Consider the following 16,713-nt stretch of genomic DNA (forward strand, 5'->3'; position numbering starts at 1 on the left):
CCATTGTTAATTTCAACACAGTTGATCTGACATCACCTGCCAAATGCAAGTTCATCTTTCTGACATTTCAAATTTACATCATTTTAAAAAAATTCACAATGCAAATCAACGGCAAACTTGTTTTCACCCTCCTATTGGCTGTTGTATTGTTATTCTTCATTGCTGACTCTCAACAATCATGTAGTGGTCTTCCAACTTGTTCAACTCCTCGTGCTGGACACAAACCTTCTGTGAATGGTTGCGGACCTAGACATTCAAAGATCTTGAACTTGTTAGGAAATGTTCTTTTCAAAGCTTTTGAAGAATGTTGTAATGGTCATGGTATGTTTCTTCTTTCAAAAATTATCGGATTGACCATTTTATTTTGTTTGGCATGTTTTAATTGACTATTTAATTTTGGAAAAGATGTTTGTTATGAAACATGTGGAGTTTCTAGATCAACTTGTGATAGTCAACTTTATAGTTGCATGAAGCAAGTTTGTAAGAAACAATCAAGACTCAAGAGAGGTTGGTGTGAATTGAAAGCTAAGGGAATTAACATGGGATTGAAACCTGATTTTGATGTGAATTGTAAGGCATTTGCTGGAGCTCAAAATAAGGCATGTGATTGCTCTGTTGCTGCACCAGCTTCCAATGATGATGATGATCTTTCAGATGAGGAATAAATTGTATTTGCAACAAACTTTGAATTTGCTTTAAATTTTTGTGGAATATGGATTAATCTTGTTTATGGTTGACAATTAACTAAATATGAATAAGAGAATTTTATTTGGATGTGAGAGAGGATGGTAGGTAGAATTTCAGAGAAGGAATGGTAACTGATGAATTATCAAGTAGGGATCTTCCAGTAATTTGCAAGAGTACAAAATCGTCATCTGAATTGAAAGCATTGAAATTCACCCAAAGTTGGACCAATTTAGAGCTCATTCTCTGATTCAATGGAGATACAGTAGAGAATACAAATTGAAAATTGGAATAGATTGAGTAGGAATTGCCAGATGCATTGGAATCTTTCAATTCTATAGAAAGAGTTTCACATGAGTATTTTTCCTTCATCATGTCAACAATATCCTTAATTGTAAAGTCTTGTCTTTCATTTGCATTGTTAAGTTCTAAAAGATCCCATTCTGTTACAGAAATAGTTTCATTTCCTGTATTAAGGGAAAAGCTTTGTGTTCTCAAATGTAAGTATTTAAAAAAATCTGTTGAATACTTTCCACTACAATCTATTGAATAACTGGGGAATTGTTCACCTTTCATAGGAGATTCTTGTACAAGCTTTCCAATAATTGTTAAAAGTATTGTAACAATCAAACACATACCTTGTAATATTGTAAAGTTGCATATCCAGCAGTTATTGAATTACTAATTGAATTGCTAGGAGTCAATCCAACCACTCTCTTAATATAGTGTTTATCCACTATTGGTGGAATTTTATAGCATTGAGCTCTAACTAGAGCACATGCTTGAACGAAATCCAAATGTAAATCATTGTAAGGATCAAAAGTAATGAATTCAATATTCAATTGGTTCAATATTGTTTCAATTTTTTCTTTCAATGTTTCTTCAGAAAGTTCAGAATCAATTTTTTTCATTCCCAAATCTTCTTCTTTCAAAACTTTGGCTAATATTTCTTTCAATTCTTCCATATTTGGTAAATCAACTGAATAAACCTTGGATCTCAAAATAGCACTATATAGAACAAAATCCAAGTGAGAGGCATTGATAGCATTGAAAGGAACAGGAACTGGTCTTCTCATTCTAGCCAAATATTCAGGTAAAGTGCCATTCCTCATGAATGGAGCAAAATATGTTTCTAATATTTCACTAATTCCCTTATCGAAATATTCATTGAATTTGACAACTGCCCATCTTATGCTATTTTCAAAATGGCAAGGATTGTATAGAACAATATCAGTGTACTTGTCTCTGAAATCACCAAATGGGCCTAAATGAATGAGTAAATTATCCTTATACATTTCTTTGAAAGGATAGTCAATTGAGAAATTTATCATATCCTTCATGGAGCCATAATAATTGATTATTTGTGGATAGGATACTTCGTTACTCTCCCTAACATGCTTTCCACTCAAGTGTGGAATCATTAAAGTGACATTTCCTTTCATACATTCACTTGTGGCAAAAATTGCTCTTTTGGTAGAATTAATGACACGAGAAACAATTAAATCAGCAATTGGTTTTCCAGGAACTGTGCACGTATATCCACTATATTGATCCAAATTATTCCAAGAAAATTGTTCCTCTTCTTCATTCACTGGTCTTGCTCTCGCATATTCTTCAACCATGTCAATTTTCATTTGAGGATTAATGTGATTTTTCACGTAGTCTATTGCGAGCATGGACTTGATATTGGCAAACTTACTTATATCCTCCTCTATAATGAATGGATGTGTTATGAGATTTGGTAAGATGGCCTCCTTGGCATCGACAAGAGTTGTGGATGGAGCTTCTTCATGAGAACTGAGACCCATCAGGGCATAATTCTTCAAACATTCCCATCCTAATCCACCCATTCCAAATATTACCTCATTAGATTTCATTATTTTTGATTGTAATGTTTTACCAATCAAGTTAATTTGTTGTTGAAATCTTTTCATTTTGTGTGGAATGTTAACACAATCTTCGTGAGTTGGAAGAGGACTTGGCAGGCAATCCCATGCATCTAAACATTCCCATTGATCAATTATTGGAAAGTAATACATACTCAAATTCTTGAGAATTTCCATCACAATGAAAGCTCCCGTGATGCTTGTGAATGGAGCTGACCTTCCTTGACATGTGAAAGCAAGGGTTTTGCAAATTTCTTGATTGAAGAATTGGTTTGGAATTCTATCTTTTGCAAATTGCACAAATTCTAAAGCATCTTGCTCATGGTAAGGTTTTGGAATTTTTCCATTCTCCCTTTCGAATAGTTCAAGTTGAGTGAAAGCATGTCTCTTCTCTACCTTCGTCCTTGAATCCGAATCTTTAAATGTTGGATTATCCAACTCTTCTTTAAGTGATTTAAGCTTGTGAGATCTTATATCTAGACCAGTAACATTACATTTCATGAAATAAGCTGAGCCATCCCCCAATTCGAATTTTCCAAAATTAGTAGAATCCAAATCTACAACCACTCGATTTCCAATCTTTGATTTGATTCTAACCGCCTTGTGTTCATTCAATTCCGTCATTCCCCTAACATTTCTAAAGACAATATTTTGATGAACATTCATTCCCTCTTCCTTATTAAATTCATCATCTAAAAGATCAATTTTTGTTGGGTTTCCATTGATGATATCCTTAATTGAACAACCTTCTTTGAAGCCAGGGTTCAGATCTTTGATTTTGTGTTCGCCCATATCATAGAATATTAAACATGATAAGCCCTTCATGTCGGATGCCACGAATTTAATATTATTATCGTGACAGGTTTGAGCCAAATCAATCAGTGATGAAAGAGAATGTTCAGTACAAATAATAAAATCAAACTCTTTCAAAAACTGCACATCACCTGCCAAGCTGTCAACTTGACCATCTTTCACATTAATTTGTGCAAATGGATTCAATCCATTCAACACAATCATTGCTCTCTCCGCTCTATTTCTTCCAATCACTTCTACCTCCTTCGAATCGGCAACAATCGAATAAAAATCTGCCAAATCCTCATACGAAACCATCTTTGAATCCATCAGTGTTAATTGTTCAATTCCATTTTGGAGTAAATTCTTTGCCACTTCCAATCCAAGTCCTCCCATTCCACACACCAACACTCTACACTTATTGAAGGTTGTGATTTTATCCTCTGGCCACCACGTATGCACCAATGTATCATAGAATTGCTGTTTGGTTAGTGTCGACATTTTTTTTTCTTTTGAAAAGTCGCACACTTTTGGCGGGAAGATGTTTAACATTGTTTTACAATCAAATTGCTTTATTCTCTGTTATTTATTAGTATTGAATATCAAAGGTGAAATAAAGAGAATAGAAGGGAGAATAAAGGCGCCTTCTCACTACAGCTTTGTCAAAAAAGCTTATTTGGAATGGATAAATGTAAAAAATTTGTGCTTGTGGTGTAATGCATACAATCAAATTGTAGTGGCTGTCTTTGTTTCACTTTTCATCATTATTAACATGTCAAATTCACAATGATTAATGACATTTTGATCAAACAATTCTCATAAAAAAACTTTACAAAGGTTCAATTATTCGAGAATTTACAAAACTCAAAAAAAAAATGTCCTACTCATCTGAAGAAGATTATCAAGAAGAAGAACCTTTTTCCTCCTCATCACCATCATCACCATCATCATCCTCTTCTGGAGACGAAGAAGAAGAATCAACAGATGATCGATATGTGAGAGCGGAGGGTAATAATCCAAAGAGAAAAAACCTAAATGTCACCAGCAATAGCAGTAGCAGCAATATGAATTTTATTCAAAGCAATTTTAATGATCATCATTATATTTATCCTGATTCTGATCTAAATTATGGTTTTTTTCTTAATACTACTGCTAATAGAAGAAGTAGTAGTAGTATCAGTGGTGGTGATAAGAAGAATGGAGCAGCTGCATTTACATTTACTGCATCGGGACAACCGTTTGGAATTTCTGGTGGTGGTCTTGGTGGTGGTGATCAAACTCTAATTTCCTCATCAAATTCAAATAGTTTTTCTTCATCAAATTCAACTCCGTGTGGTGGTTTCAAGTTTGATGATACTTCTAAAGTCCTGTTTAGTCAACAAAAACCAATATTTGGTTCTTTTAATACTTCTCAGCCTTTTGGTACTAATAGTGGTGATGATCATCAAGCTACTAACAATTCAAATAGTTCAAATACTAATAATGCATCATCCACTTCATCATTGGCAGCATCGGAAGAGAAATTATTTGTCTTTGGAAGTGTTCCATCATCCTCATCCACTTCATTAAGCCACTCACCAACAAAGACAATGCATAGAAGAGGCATAAATGTTGCATCCAAGAATAGGAATGAAAATATTGATAACATATTCAATTCATTGCCAAAACCTCCTACTTTTGGTTATCAACAAGCAGTTGATCAAAAAGATAGTACCACTGGTGATTCTTTATCAGAGATGAGTCAGTCCTTGTATAGTATTTTGAGAATGGCTAAAGTGAAGGGAGTTACCACTAAAATATCTGAACTCAAATCAAGAAAGGAACCGAGAAAATATCAAATCAAATCCTATCCAAGAGATTTAATATTGGAAGGTGGAATGTTGCAAGTTTATGCATTTAAGCCACTATTGAAAATTGTTGCTCCTAATTTTTGTAAGAATGTCATTTGTAATGAACCATTATTGCATAGATTGGAAAGTAAGGAGATTGAAACATTGAATTTCTTCATATACATGATCTATTCGAAATCATCCTTTACAAATTTCAGCTTGTTTCCAAGCTTACCATTTTTGGTGTTTTTAATGGACGTGAGTAAGGAAGATTTTCTGCAACAGAAGAGCTACTTTATTAGTCAACTTGGCTTTGTTTATTTGAATACCAAAAACGCTGTGGACATTCTAGTGGGAACTGACAAGTACATTGCATTAAGAAACGAACTGTTCACAGAGGATATTTCTCTTAAATTTTTAGATCAAGTCAGAATCACTTGCTTGGAGTATATTGGAGCCAATTCGTCGTGCAAAGAATTTGATTACAATCAAGATCCAAGAGTGAAAGATTATGTATTGGAATTCTACAGATATAAGCATGTGACCCGTGATATTGTGCCACCTTTTCAAACACCAGTCGTCATTGGAGGCATTAACATTATCTATAACTTTAAAGAGGACAGTGATGCTGTGGTGAAAATTCCTGATTCTCTGGGAGGAGTCAAAACCATATATTGTCACAAGACTGTGCTCTCCAGTGCTTCTGAAATGTTGGAAGTAAATTTTGGACCCAATTGGAGCAATGAAGAGGATGAAGACGGAAGAGCCATCATCAATGTTGAACATCTCATTGAAGTTGCCTCAGATCCAAGTGTAATGGAATTTATTATCGAGTATGCCTATGGAATTTTTGCACCAATCAAGGTTTCTTCCAAGCAAGTAATTCCACTCATTAAGGCTGCACATTTCTATAGAATTCAGGGCCTTCTCGATGAGTGTCTCTACTTGTGTGTGAATAGGGACAAGCTCTCCTTTTTCGAAGTGGCCGAATCTCTAGAGGATCATTTCGAAGACGAAACCATGGAAGCTTTTGAGGATGTTATGGTAGAAATTGGAACTGCCAATTACCCCTTCATTATTGGAGCAAGTGATGAAGAATTAATGAAATTGCCAAAGAGAATGCTTATTAAGATGTTCAGAAAGATTTACAAAACATACATTCCAAATATCAAAACCTTGTAACATTCTCGGTTTGATGTATTTATTAGTTTTTGAAAATTCTCATTACAGTAACCAAATAGTCACGATATTTCTCTCCAAATAAAGAGATTACTTCTTCCTTGCTTTCAAAGGCAGATCTATTATTCTTCCAAACACGGAAACAGAATCTGTTTCTTGCATTCCATTCAGCTCCATCCTTATCCAAGGTCACATGTTTGTAATAACCAGTAATTAACATCTTGACCTTTTCTTTCACAAGTGGAATATTTTTAGAGGATTGGAATGAGTTGACTAAATTGTGGAATGGAACAGATCCCTTCAAGTTTCCATGCAAGATTCCAGCAGCTTCAATTTCATCCTCAGATTGAATAAAGAGATTAGCAGTTTCATAGGATGCAGAATTGTTAATCAAATGATTAATGGAAATACTAATCTTTTTGCTAATTATTGGTTGAGTGATGGATTTCATAAATTTAATTGATTCTTCTTCATTGAAAGGAGAGTAATATTCTCCCTTTTCAATGGCAACTTTCTTCTTGTTTGGAGTTTGAAAGTTGACAGTTTGAATCAATAAACAAATGAGTCCTGATTTGCTATTTACCATTGAGTGAATATCAGAAATATCCTCCTTTTCATTCAAATACTCTGATGCTACCTTAATGAATGGTAAAATATTAACACGGAAGGATTCGTCCAATTTCGAAACAAGACCAGTTGCAAGTTGACCTAATCTTTGAATATTTCCGAAGAAAATTCCACATTAGTGTTAAATTCTGAAGCTTGTGGTTTGTTCTTCTCTGGCTCATCTGAAATTGACAATTTGTTCTTCTTCTTGAGCAGTTGCTTCCAATAATTGTTTCATTTTTGAAATGTATTGATTTTCTGAAGTTTCTTTCTTATTTTGGAACATTTTCTTTTTAACAATCTCAATTTGGGAATCTATAATTTCATCGAGTTGCAACATTTCACACATATCCTTTTCAGAGAAGGAATTTCTTTCAAGGATACTGCTGGATCTTCTCAAATCCTCTTCCATAATATTTTGGAAGAATAGTTTCCAATTAATGGAAGTGGAAGAAACCTTTCCACCAATTATGGAACACAAGACTGTGGCGAGGAAGATTTGATTTTTTGGAATGGAATCTTGGAATCTAACATTGACATCTTGATTATAGTTCAATAACTTTTGATTAATTGAGTCGTATTCGTTCAATTCTTCCAAAACTTTAGAACAAGTTTCCAAAATAATTTGCAATTGATGTTTGGAGAATTCACTTTTTCCTTGACTATACGAAAGAACTGCCTTCACCAATACCAAAAATGGAATAGTTTCCAATTGTTCCTTCATATATCCTAATGGCTCCAAGGTTGCAACATATCCCAAAATACTCTTCATCTTTTCCTTTGCAACTTTCCAGTGCTCTTCATTAATATACAATGGCAACACTCCAGAAATATTCTCTTTTGCAGTTCCAGTCAATACAGTTCCTGATTGACCAGAAAATCCTCCGTGGACACTAATTTGGTCATTGGTATTTTCCAATGAAAACAAGACAGAATCCAAGAATGATTCAGCTGTCATCATGGTTGCACTGACAGATTTGATTTCTACAAGAGAAGGATCTTTGATTGCATTTTCTGGACGAATGACATCAAGAGCCAAACACAAGCAATCACGATCTTGCAATGCTTCCAACCAATTTTGACAGGAAATGATGCAAGTTCCGTATTTCTCTATTGATTCATTGTACTTTTCATTCAATTCTTCAAAATTCATTTCATTAACGTATTGCTCAATTACAGTTTCAGAATCTTTGAAAATTGAAGCATTTTCTTGCTTTCTCATGTCCAATTTCTTTTTCAAGCATTGATTAGTGACAGAACGATAAGCAATATCATTCAAGGTTGCAAGTTTGTCATTGGAAAAATTTCCAATCATGGCACTTGAAAGAATTTCATTAAATTTCACCAAAGTTTCATGAATAGTATTTCTGAAATCGTACAAATCTCTCCTCAAAATTCGATTCTTCATTCTCTGAATATTCAAAGTAATGATTGCCAACTTGTCTTGCAATTTCTTTCCCTTATTAAAGAATTCATTAAGGGTTTCTTTTGGAGTATTGGAAGAAATGTTGGTAGTAATTTCCAATAAGGATTTTTCAATGTATTTGATGATAATCTTAATTAGAGTTGGATCGTTTTTATCCGATTGATCATTTTGATTCGCTAATGGCACAATGTTCACCACTTTTGAAAAAAGTTCAATCGAATAAGTAAACGAATCCTCTGGTTTCTTCTCAATGAACGCATATCCTCTATATCTGCCTTCTTGCTCTTGAGAAGTGAAGGAAACTCTCATGGTTTTCTCAACTTGATTTCCATCATCCTTAATTGACAAGATTCCAACACTTGAATTAGAGGTCAATAATCCAATGAGATTTTCCATCGATTGATTAATTTCATTGGCATCTTTCACATATTGGAAAGTTCCTTGAACTGAACCCAATTGAGTAATTTGGGTCAATAATGCAACATCGTGACTAGAGGTGAAACCAATGGTGTGAAATTCGAAACTTTGAGTTTTAGTTTCGAGAACTTTCTTCATCTGTTCAATGGCTTTTTCTCTCTTATGACTGGATCCATCTTGTCCATCGGTGAAAAACAAGATTGCAACCTCAGATTGACTATTAAACATGTCTAATTTTGAAATGGCCTCAAATACACAGGTAAAATCAGTTCCTCCACCAGCTTGAATCTGTTCAAGAGTTGATTGTCTAGTTTCGGCTGGTTTCTTCCTCAAATCATACAACTCTGCAGAGGTATCATAGGCAATCAATACAACATCTGGTATATCGACAACTTGTTCAAATAAATTCGAAATTGCAATCTTTGCTTGATCAATTCCTTGACCACGCATCGATCCAGAAACATCCAATGCAATTACAATTTGCTTTTCCTTCCTCTGAATATTCGAAATGAGATCAAATTGAAGACAAGTTATGCTATCATCAATTTCATATTGACGAGTTTCAATATTATTATTATCTGATTGTTTGGAGGAGGACATTGTGTTTGTTTTTTTTTTAATTTGTTTTTTTTTGTTGATTCTTGATTGACCAAAGTTCATCCCCCTGATGTGGTTTAAATATGAATTTGAAGGTTATGGTTGTGGGGAGGATGAACTTTGTGAATGGATATATGCAATTATGAAAAATACGAAAGGAAGTGTGGTTGGTTGACTTTGAAACATGTTGCAACATGATAAAATTTTCTTTTTATAAATAATTTATTAGGAAAACATTGTCAAAATAACATATTGATTAATTATAAGCAAATTAAAAAGTGATTGATCATTACAAAAGTAACTGCTGAAGGATTGAAATACCTCACTAAATTGGAACAATTGACTGACCTGGATGTTTCTTCATGCAATATTCGACATGAAGGAGCCAAAGTCCTTAGTGAAATGGCTCAATTAAAAACACTCGTCTTGCAAGACTGTAATATTGGAATGGAAGAGACTAGAAATAAGCTAGCTTACCCAATTGACTTCACTCAATATTCATAGTAATAATATTGGTGATAAGGGAGCCGAATCAATCACTACTAAACTAGAAAATCTTACAATTCTCGATATTAGTTTTAGAGAATTTAATGAAGAAATTAAGAAATCCATTTATTCAATGAAGAATTTAACAATAATCAATAATAATAGTATCATTGATTAACGATTATCAGATTATTCTAGAGAATTCTGCTTGCTTAGTTATTCATTGAAATATATTGAGGTAATCATTCCAAGAGACAATGCCATCAACACAACAATATCAACATTACAAACTCTTACAATCTGTCTATTTACCATTGACTGTTTTTTTGATAATCTACTCAACCAAATAAAGGATGCCACACTAACAATACCAGATCCAAATGCCAATCCATACAATTCTGGTCTAAATGCTCCATAACAATGAAAAGTTCCAAGTAATCCAAATAGTACAGCTCTATGTCTCATTAAAATTTCAAGATTCTCCTCATTGATTGGAATTCCATATAATTTCTCTAATTGCCTTGATCCTAGAAGGCCAGATAGTGGCAACAAGTGGACAATACCCGAAAGAAGAAGAGAGGCAGCTGGAATGTAATGATGAAACATTTTTTAAAGAATTTCTTCTTCTGCAGAAATTATAATCAAATGATAATATTTAATAAAAATTAATTTTCAATCAATTAATTTCATATCTTCGGAATGTTGTTGTAACATGTTAGTGTTTAATTATGTTGTAAATAATATTTAAAATATTTAAAATAATAATAATAAAAAAATGATTAAAGGTGAAATAGTGGCCTCAGGTGGTAGGTGATCAAAATCATCGATATTATTATATTATATTTATCGGATGGTTTCGAATTATAGACCAATTTGTGAGTGATGTTTGTGGAGAGATTATTTCATACATTGACGATACGTGGTTTATTTTGAATAATTGCACATTGATTTCGAAACAATGGTTGAATGCGATCAAGAATTATGCAAAACTTTATGCAGAATTTAGAAAAGATTTGACCGAGGAAAGAGTTAAATTATTATTCGAAAGTTCATTCTTGGACAGAATTATTGGAATGATAATATATTTACATGATCCGTGTGATGAATTTTGGCGAAATCTTTGGAAATTTACAAACTTACAATTTTTCAATTTTAGTGGATCTGCTTGGAAAGCAAGAGAATTGAATGAAAAAAAACTTGCAATGATCTGTCAATTGAAGCAATTAAATAGTTTGAATATTGGATATTGTTCTGTAGAAGATATAGCACCATTGGGTCAATTGAAAGATTTGACATGTTTAAATATTAATCATATTCCTATTGGATTGGAAGGATTGAAAATAATTGGTGAAAATTTACAACAATTGAAAAGTCTCGATGTTACTAATTGTGGAATTACCAATGAAGCAGCTCAATACATCAGACAATTGAATAATCTGGAGAGTTTAACCATTACCTTTGTATTTTATCAAAAATGCTTGAAAGGAGTTGAAGCTCTGAGTGAAATGAAACAATTGAAATCACTAAATATTGGTAATAGTAGTGATATTGGTGGACCTCAGGGAGCAAAACTAATCAGCTCATTGTATAATCTGACTAGTTTAAGGATGGATGGGACTATGATTGAAGATGAAGGAGCAAGATTCATTTCTGAATTGAAACACTTGAGATTCCTAGACCTTACTGGAAATAACATATCTGATGAAGGTGCCAAATCTATCAGTGGATTGAAACATGTGACAGATCTTGATATGGCTCGAAATGATATTGGTGATGAAGGAGCAAAAGCAATTGCAACTATGAACCAGTTAAAAAGGCTAATTCTTGACAACAACAAAATAGGGGATGATGGAGCTCAATACATTGGCAAATTACCACAATTGAGATCTCTTGCTGTTTGTGGAAATAGAATAACTCCAGTATCTATCCAAAATTTAAGAATGAGTTTTTCTCCTCCATTTGGATTCATGGCTTTCAATCAATCATACTAAATCCTATCCTTCTTCTTCTATTTCTTATATTAAAGATATAAAACTTGGTGGGCTGGTTCTCTATATGATGTTCCTAACTGATATTATTGAGTGCAATAGGTGTGTGTGTGCGTTGTTGGAAAAATACACAAATTGTTGTTGTGATAAAATCACATCAAATTGGAAAAATTGAAATTAAAAAAATGTCGCTCCAACTACTCATCAATAATCTCGCATTGGTATTTGATACGAACAGTCCAGTGTCGAGTGTTGCAATGATTATGGTCGGATGTGTGCTGAACGTTGTAGTTTTGGAAATGATTTTAAATATTGACTCAAAATTAGGACCACTCATTACATTGATACAATTTATTTTTATTGCTTTGGAGTCTATAAGACATAATATTGATTGGGAGACAAAGTCTTTGAAGAAGAGAGCCATTCCGTTGTGGTTTTATTGTATTTTAGTATTCTTGTTCTTTTTCCAATCCGTTGTAAATAATTTAGTATTTTCGTATCACATTTCGATTGTACTTCACACAATATTTAGATCCAGCTCATTGTTGATGAATTTAGCTATCGGAATTTTAATGTTTGGAAAAACTCATTCAAAGGAAAAGATTTACTCTGTTGTGTTGATTACTGTTGGAATTTTCTTGGCTGTGGTTGCCTCCAATAAGAGTGAATCAACAGTTTTTGGACAGGAAATTAATGGATCTGAATGGTTTGTTGGATTAATGCTCTTAACAGCAAGTCAATTCATGACTGGGTTATTGGGAAATTTACAATCGTATGCCTATCAAAAATATGGAACCAACGATGAGAATGAGAATATTTTCTATTCACACGTATTGTCCATTCCATGTTTCATATTCTTCGCTCCATCACTGATTGAAAATTACTACTCCATGCAACAACATCCAATTTTGTATTGGTACATGTTTTTGAGTGTACTAACTCAAATTGTGTGTATTAAGGGTGTCTACAAATTGACTGCTCAAACCAACTCTTTGGCCACTACTTTGACCATTACTGTGAGAAAGTTTGTCAGCTTGTTGTTTAGTATCTTTTACTTTGGAAATACCTTTACCCTTCTCCATACCTTCAGTACCTTCTTGGTCTTTTATGGCACACACTTGTTTGTTCAGAAACCAAAGAATGTTATTACTGCTTCAGATTCAGCTCCTCCAACACCAACAACAGAGCTTCCTTCTTCAACAAAATCGGAAAAGCCAAAGGAAGTTCACACTAATTAAACTAGTTTTCAAGTTCAATTTACTATTTTACATGGTTACTTATTGACAGTTTAAGAATTTATTTTAATTTTACTGACACTTTCTCAATTCATTTGAACTCTTCGTCAACGAATATAGAAAAGTGGCTAGCAGGTTTTGAAATTGAAGCACCAATTGGTTGCAACATCCCCAACATCATGTCATCGTTTTGTTGTGGTAGTGAGTAATTTGTCCACTTGTCAGGTTTCTCATTATTTTCCTTTTCTTGCTCTTGTTCACTTGTCAAGAATCGAGGTCCCATAGATGTTAGTTCTTTTGGAATTTGGAAAGGTAGAGTTCTAGTTGTGGCGGCATGGGCAATCTTTTCAGCACTTCCATTCGATTCATCATAAATCACAAAGTTATTAATTGGTGAATTCTTCTGAGAGAGACTGGCATTGCTATTTTTCATTTTAGTTGGTTTCATGGAAGGAATTGGAGGTCCTGATCTTAGGGGTCCACTGGGTATGGCAGTTGTTGGTCTTATTGAGGTTGGTTTCTTGGCTAGGCTATTGAAAGGTAATCTCTGGTTGTTGGAATCAGTAGCACTCTGCGGGTTGTGTCCTCCAATCATTGGTGGTGCTGTTTGAATTGTTGAGCTTGCCATGGTTGTTGAGGAAGTGGATGAGGCAGTCCTGTTTAGAATACTCTTCATGAAACGAGCCTTCACACCAGTGTGGAAAGTTTGTAGAGATTTTGCAGGTTGAGCTCCTCTATTGATACCCTGTTCAAGAACAGCATCAGCTGCTTTCAAATCCTTTCGATCTTCCAATAGGGTGGCCCATCTAATGTACAGTTCAGAATGATTGAGACAAATCTTTTTAGACTCCAAAAATGTAAAGACATCAATTGGGTCCAAACACTGGTCTGCATATTTGAGCCAAACTCCCAGATATCGTTCATCATTCCTATATCTTTCCAATAATTGTTGATTGGAGAGAATAAACTTTGTACATGCTTGCAGAGTTGGAACGTATTGAGAAGCCTTACTAAGTGTTGGATAACTCTTTTCAATCCACTCTACATATTCCAACCAAACAGTGATTGGATCTAAATGATTCGACAAGGATGCAATTCTCTTCTCAAATTGTTTTCTCTCCACTGAAAGTTTTGGTTTCATATTGTGATTATCAAAGCACACCTTTGATTTGGTGAGATTGGAAAAATTGAAATGTGGCTTTCCTTGTTGTGGTATTGGACTGGCATCTGTCATGGCACAATCATCCTCCCCAGGTGCTGATAATGCCACAATTGTGTTAAATCCATTAAAACTACTATTCATACACGAGGTTGGTGAAAACATTCCAGTAGGAGACATTGGAGTCGAGCAAGCATTCACATTATTCGAAGCAGTCATGAGTGGATTGAAAGATGTAGAGCTACTGCTACCATTAAATGATGTACAAAGGGTTGGTGGACTCTGGAGTGATGTAGACACAGAACCACTTCCAGGTAGCATGATTGGCTGGAGTGGCTTAATTTCCTGTAAAGGTTGTTTACCAAATATTCTCCTCAAATCAGTGGCCTTTCTACCACCTTTCAGAGGAATGATATTCTCCTTTGCAGCTTCAAATTCCTCAAAATCAACAATGACCCTTTCCTCTGTTGATGTTGGTTGTTGTGTTGAATCTTGAATTCCACTTTGATTGTTATTATTATGAGTATTAATGGCAATTGGAGATTGGAAACTATTAGAAGGTGAAACACTCAAAGATGGAAAACCCTGATTATTGGAGGAGGTAATAATTGAGGAAGGAGAGCAACTAGTCGATGGTGATGAATACACCGAAAAGGTCATACTATTCACAGTAGGTGAAGAACTCAAACCAAAGGATTGTTGTGGTGAGGATGACAATGAACCAATTTGATTATTATTATTAGTACTTGGAATATCTAGCAAGTTATTCCCATTAGTAGGCATCATGAGCATTTGATTTCCACTACTAAAACCTAATTCATTTGTATTAATTGTATTATTATTAATTGTATTAAAAGATGATGAAGGAAAAACAAGATTAGGCTTTGATAAACTTCTACTCGGACGATTCATCAAGAGACCAGGGGCAGAACTACAACTCGTCAATGATGATCCAACATTGCTAATAGTATTAGTTGGTGATGGATTAACACTGGAGGAGGAAGGCTTTGATAATCTCAAGCCATTGTTGGATGATGGAAACGAGACGGAATTAGTGGGGAGTGTGATGGTGGGAGTTCCTAGGCGTTGAAAGGAGGATGGTCTGATCAGTGATGCTGGAGGCGGTTTATTGTTTGATGAAGCTTGCTGTTGATTGATTGAAGAAGGGAGAGTAGGAGGGAATCGCAAGCGTTGACTTTCAAACATTTTTTTCTGGTGTAACGGTAAAAAATTTAAAAATTGTGTAACGTTCTTGTGAAAGCAAGATGTTGTCTCAAAAGGGCTATTATGAAATTTAATAAGAATTTTGTGAAATCAAACAACGGCCCGCGTAGCAGAGTGGTCAAATGCGTAAGACTTAAGATCTTATCCCGAATGGGTTCGTGGGTTCGAACCCCACCGCTGGCAAATTAATTTTTTTCTGTTACCTAATTGACATAAGGATTTTTATTTCTTTTCAATTAATCTAGTAAACAAGTCACTAATCAATTCTTCATCCTTAGGTACCTCTTTCATTAAAATTTCATGATTTGGATGTTCTTCCCAACTTGGATATGGAGCTTCTTCATAAATTTCACCAAACTTTTCACTCAACTCAGTCTTCAACTCTTCCCAAACTCTTCCTAAATGCATATAAGGTCCAACATAGTGTTTCTTCAAATAAACTCCTTTTGGAATGGTTTTAAGTTGAATAGGAAGAGAATACGAACAAGTTTCGTTCACTTTCTTTATACTTTCTTCAAATTCTTCTCTCTTTGAAGGAAGATTGAATTTTTCAACAGTTTCTGCTGTGAGAAAAACAGCATTCTCCAAATCTACATCTTCCACAGAATCGAAACGATTGTAAAACGTAGCTGGATACATTCTTGATTGTTCACCAACTAATTTCAATGCCATTTCATGAGTTTGTTTAATCCAATTGGTAAATTCAGGAGTAATGACACTAACTGATTGTCTGGAGACACTCAGATAGAATTGATCCTCACGGAAGGTAATAAGCTCTGCTGGTTGTGCGAGTTGAGACATTTTTTTAATTTGAAAAAAGATATTTTGATGGAAATGGATTGATTGTGGATTTACTAATTTGACACTTCTTATTGGTAGTGGAAGCTCATCTACTTCGAATATCTACTGGAAGTGGGTTCCAATCAATTTGACCACTTTGAAAATCTATCAAATAACTTATTATTTGACCTTGGTTGATGGCAATAAGTGGATTATTATTTTCGCAGTAAATAAACTTATTGAAGCTCACCAAAAATCCTTGTGCAGATATCACTGTTGTGAAATGTTTCAAATTACAGGATGTTTTGCAAAGAAAACCTAATCGAGCATTAATTTTTTACATTCCCCTCATCATTGTTGATTTTCTTTATGTAATAAATAAAATCATTGGACAATCTTTTCAGAGCAGATACTAGACATGATAT

The 16,713-nt window shown here is 34.2% G+C and overlaps 9 protein-coding genes and 1 non-coding gene across 10 annotated transcripts; 5 read left to right on the forward strand and 5 right to left on the reverse strand.

Moving 5' to 3' along the window:
* Positions 1–98: 98 nt before the first annotated feature.
* On the forward strand, positions 99–665 carry NAEGRDRAFT_66966 (uncharacterized protein; the record flags this gene model as incomplete). The annotated part of the gene is made up of 2 exons (XM_002677618.1): positions 99–321; positions 406–665. The coding sequence occupies 2 exons, from the start codon at positions 99–101 to the stop codon at positions 663–665; spliced, it is 483 nt and encodes a 160-aa protein (XP_002677664.1).
* A 100-nt stretch (positions 666–765) lies between these two features.
* Positions 766–3,863, reverse strand: NAEGRDRAFT_66967 (uncharacterized protein; the record flags this gene model as incomplete). The annotated part of the gene is made up of 3 exons (XM_002677722.1): positions 766–1,278; positions 1,323–2,683; positions 2,726–3,863. The coding sequence occupies 3 exons, from the start codon at positions 3,861–3,863 to the stop codon at positions 766–768; spliced, it is 3,012 nt and encodes a 1,003-aa protein (XP_002677768.1).
* Positions 3,864–4,237: 374 nt separating this feature from the next.
* NAEGRDRAFT_48691 (uncharacterized protein) lies at positions 4,238–6,373 on the forward strand (the record flags this gene model as incomplete). Its single annotated transcript, XM_002677619.1, has 1 exon — positions 4,238–6,373. One exon carries the CDS (start codon positions 4,238–4,240, stop codon positions 6,371–6,373), a length of 2,136 nt encoding a protein of 711 aa, XP_002677665.1.
* A 781-nt stretch (positions 6,374–7,154) lies between these two features.
* On the reverse strand, positions 7,155–9,419 carry NAEGRDRAFT_66969 (uncharacterized protein; the record flags this gene model as incomplete). Its single annotated transcript, XM_002677723.1, has 1 exon — positions 7,155–9,419. The coding sequence occupies one exon, from the start codon at positions 9,417–9,419 to the stop codon at positions 7,155–7,157; it is 2,265 nt and encodes a 754-aa protein (XP_002677769.1).
* A 699-nt stretch (positions 9,420–10,118) lies between these two features.
* Positions 10,119–10,508, reverse strand: NAEGRDRAFT_66970 (uncharacterized protein; the record flags this gene model as incomplete). The annotated part of the gene is made up of 1 exon (XM_002677724.1): positions 10,119–10,508. The coding sequence occupies one exon, from the start codon at positions 10,506–10,508 to the stop codon at positions 10,119–10,121; it is 390 nt and encodes a 129-aa protein (XP_002677770.1).
* Positions 10,509–11,104: 596 nt separating this feature from the next.
* NAEGRDRAFT_66971 (uncharacterized protein) lies at positions 11,105–11,893 on the forward strand (the record flags this gene model as incomplete). Its single annotated transcript, XM_002677620.1, has 1 exon — positions 11,105–11,893. One exon carries the CDS (start codon positions 11,105–11,107, stop codon positions 11,891–11,893), a length of 789 nt encoding a protein of 262 aa, XP_002677666.1.
* A 182-nt stretch (positions 11,894–12,075) lies between these two features.
* On the forward strand, positions 12,076–13,128 carry NAEGRDRAFT_60582 (uncharacterized protein; the record flags this gene model as incomplete). Its single annotated transcript, XM_002677621.1, has 1 exon — positions 12,076–13,128. One exon carries the CDS (start codon positions 12,076–12,078, stop codon positions 13,126–13,128), a length of 1,053 nt encoding a protein of 350 aa, XP_002677667.1.
* Positions 13,129–13,216: 88 nt separating this feature from the next.
* NAEGRDRAFT_66972 (uncharacterized protein) lies at positions 13,217–15,490 on the reverse strand (the record flags this gene model as incomplete). The annotated part of the gene is made up of 1 exon (XM_002677725.1): positions 13,217–15,490. One exon carries the CDS (start codon positions 15,488–15,490, stop codon positions 13,217–13,219), a length of 2,274 nt encoding a protein of 757 aa, XP_002677771.1.
* Positions 15,491–15,608: 118 nt separating this feature from the next.
* NAEGRDRAFT_t282 lies at positions 15,609–15,691 on the forward strand. The gene has a single exon. It is a non-coding gene; the product is annotated as a tRNA-Leu (tRNA).
* Positions 15,692–15,715: 24 nt separating this feature from the next.
* NAEGRDRAFT_79546 (uncharacterized protein) lies at positions 15,716–16,309 on the reverse strand (the record flags this gene model as incomplete). Its single annotated transcript, XM_002677726.1, has 1 exon — positions 15,716–16,309. The coding sequence occupies one exon, from the start codon at positions 16,307–16,309 to the stop codon at positions 15,731–15,733; it is 579 nt and encodes a 192-aa protein (XP_002677772.1). The 3' UTR covers positions 15,716–15,730.
* Between the last annotated feature and the right edge of the window lie 404 nt (positions 16,310–16,713).

Source organism: Naegleria gruberi, assembly GCF_000004985.1.
Source record: "Naegleria gruberi genomic scaffold NAEGRscaffold_21, whole genome shotgun sequence".
NCBI classification, from domain to species: domain Eukaryota; phylum Heterolobosea; class Eutetramitea; order Acrasida; family Naegleriidae; genus Naegleria; species Naegleria gruberi.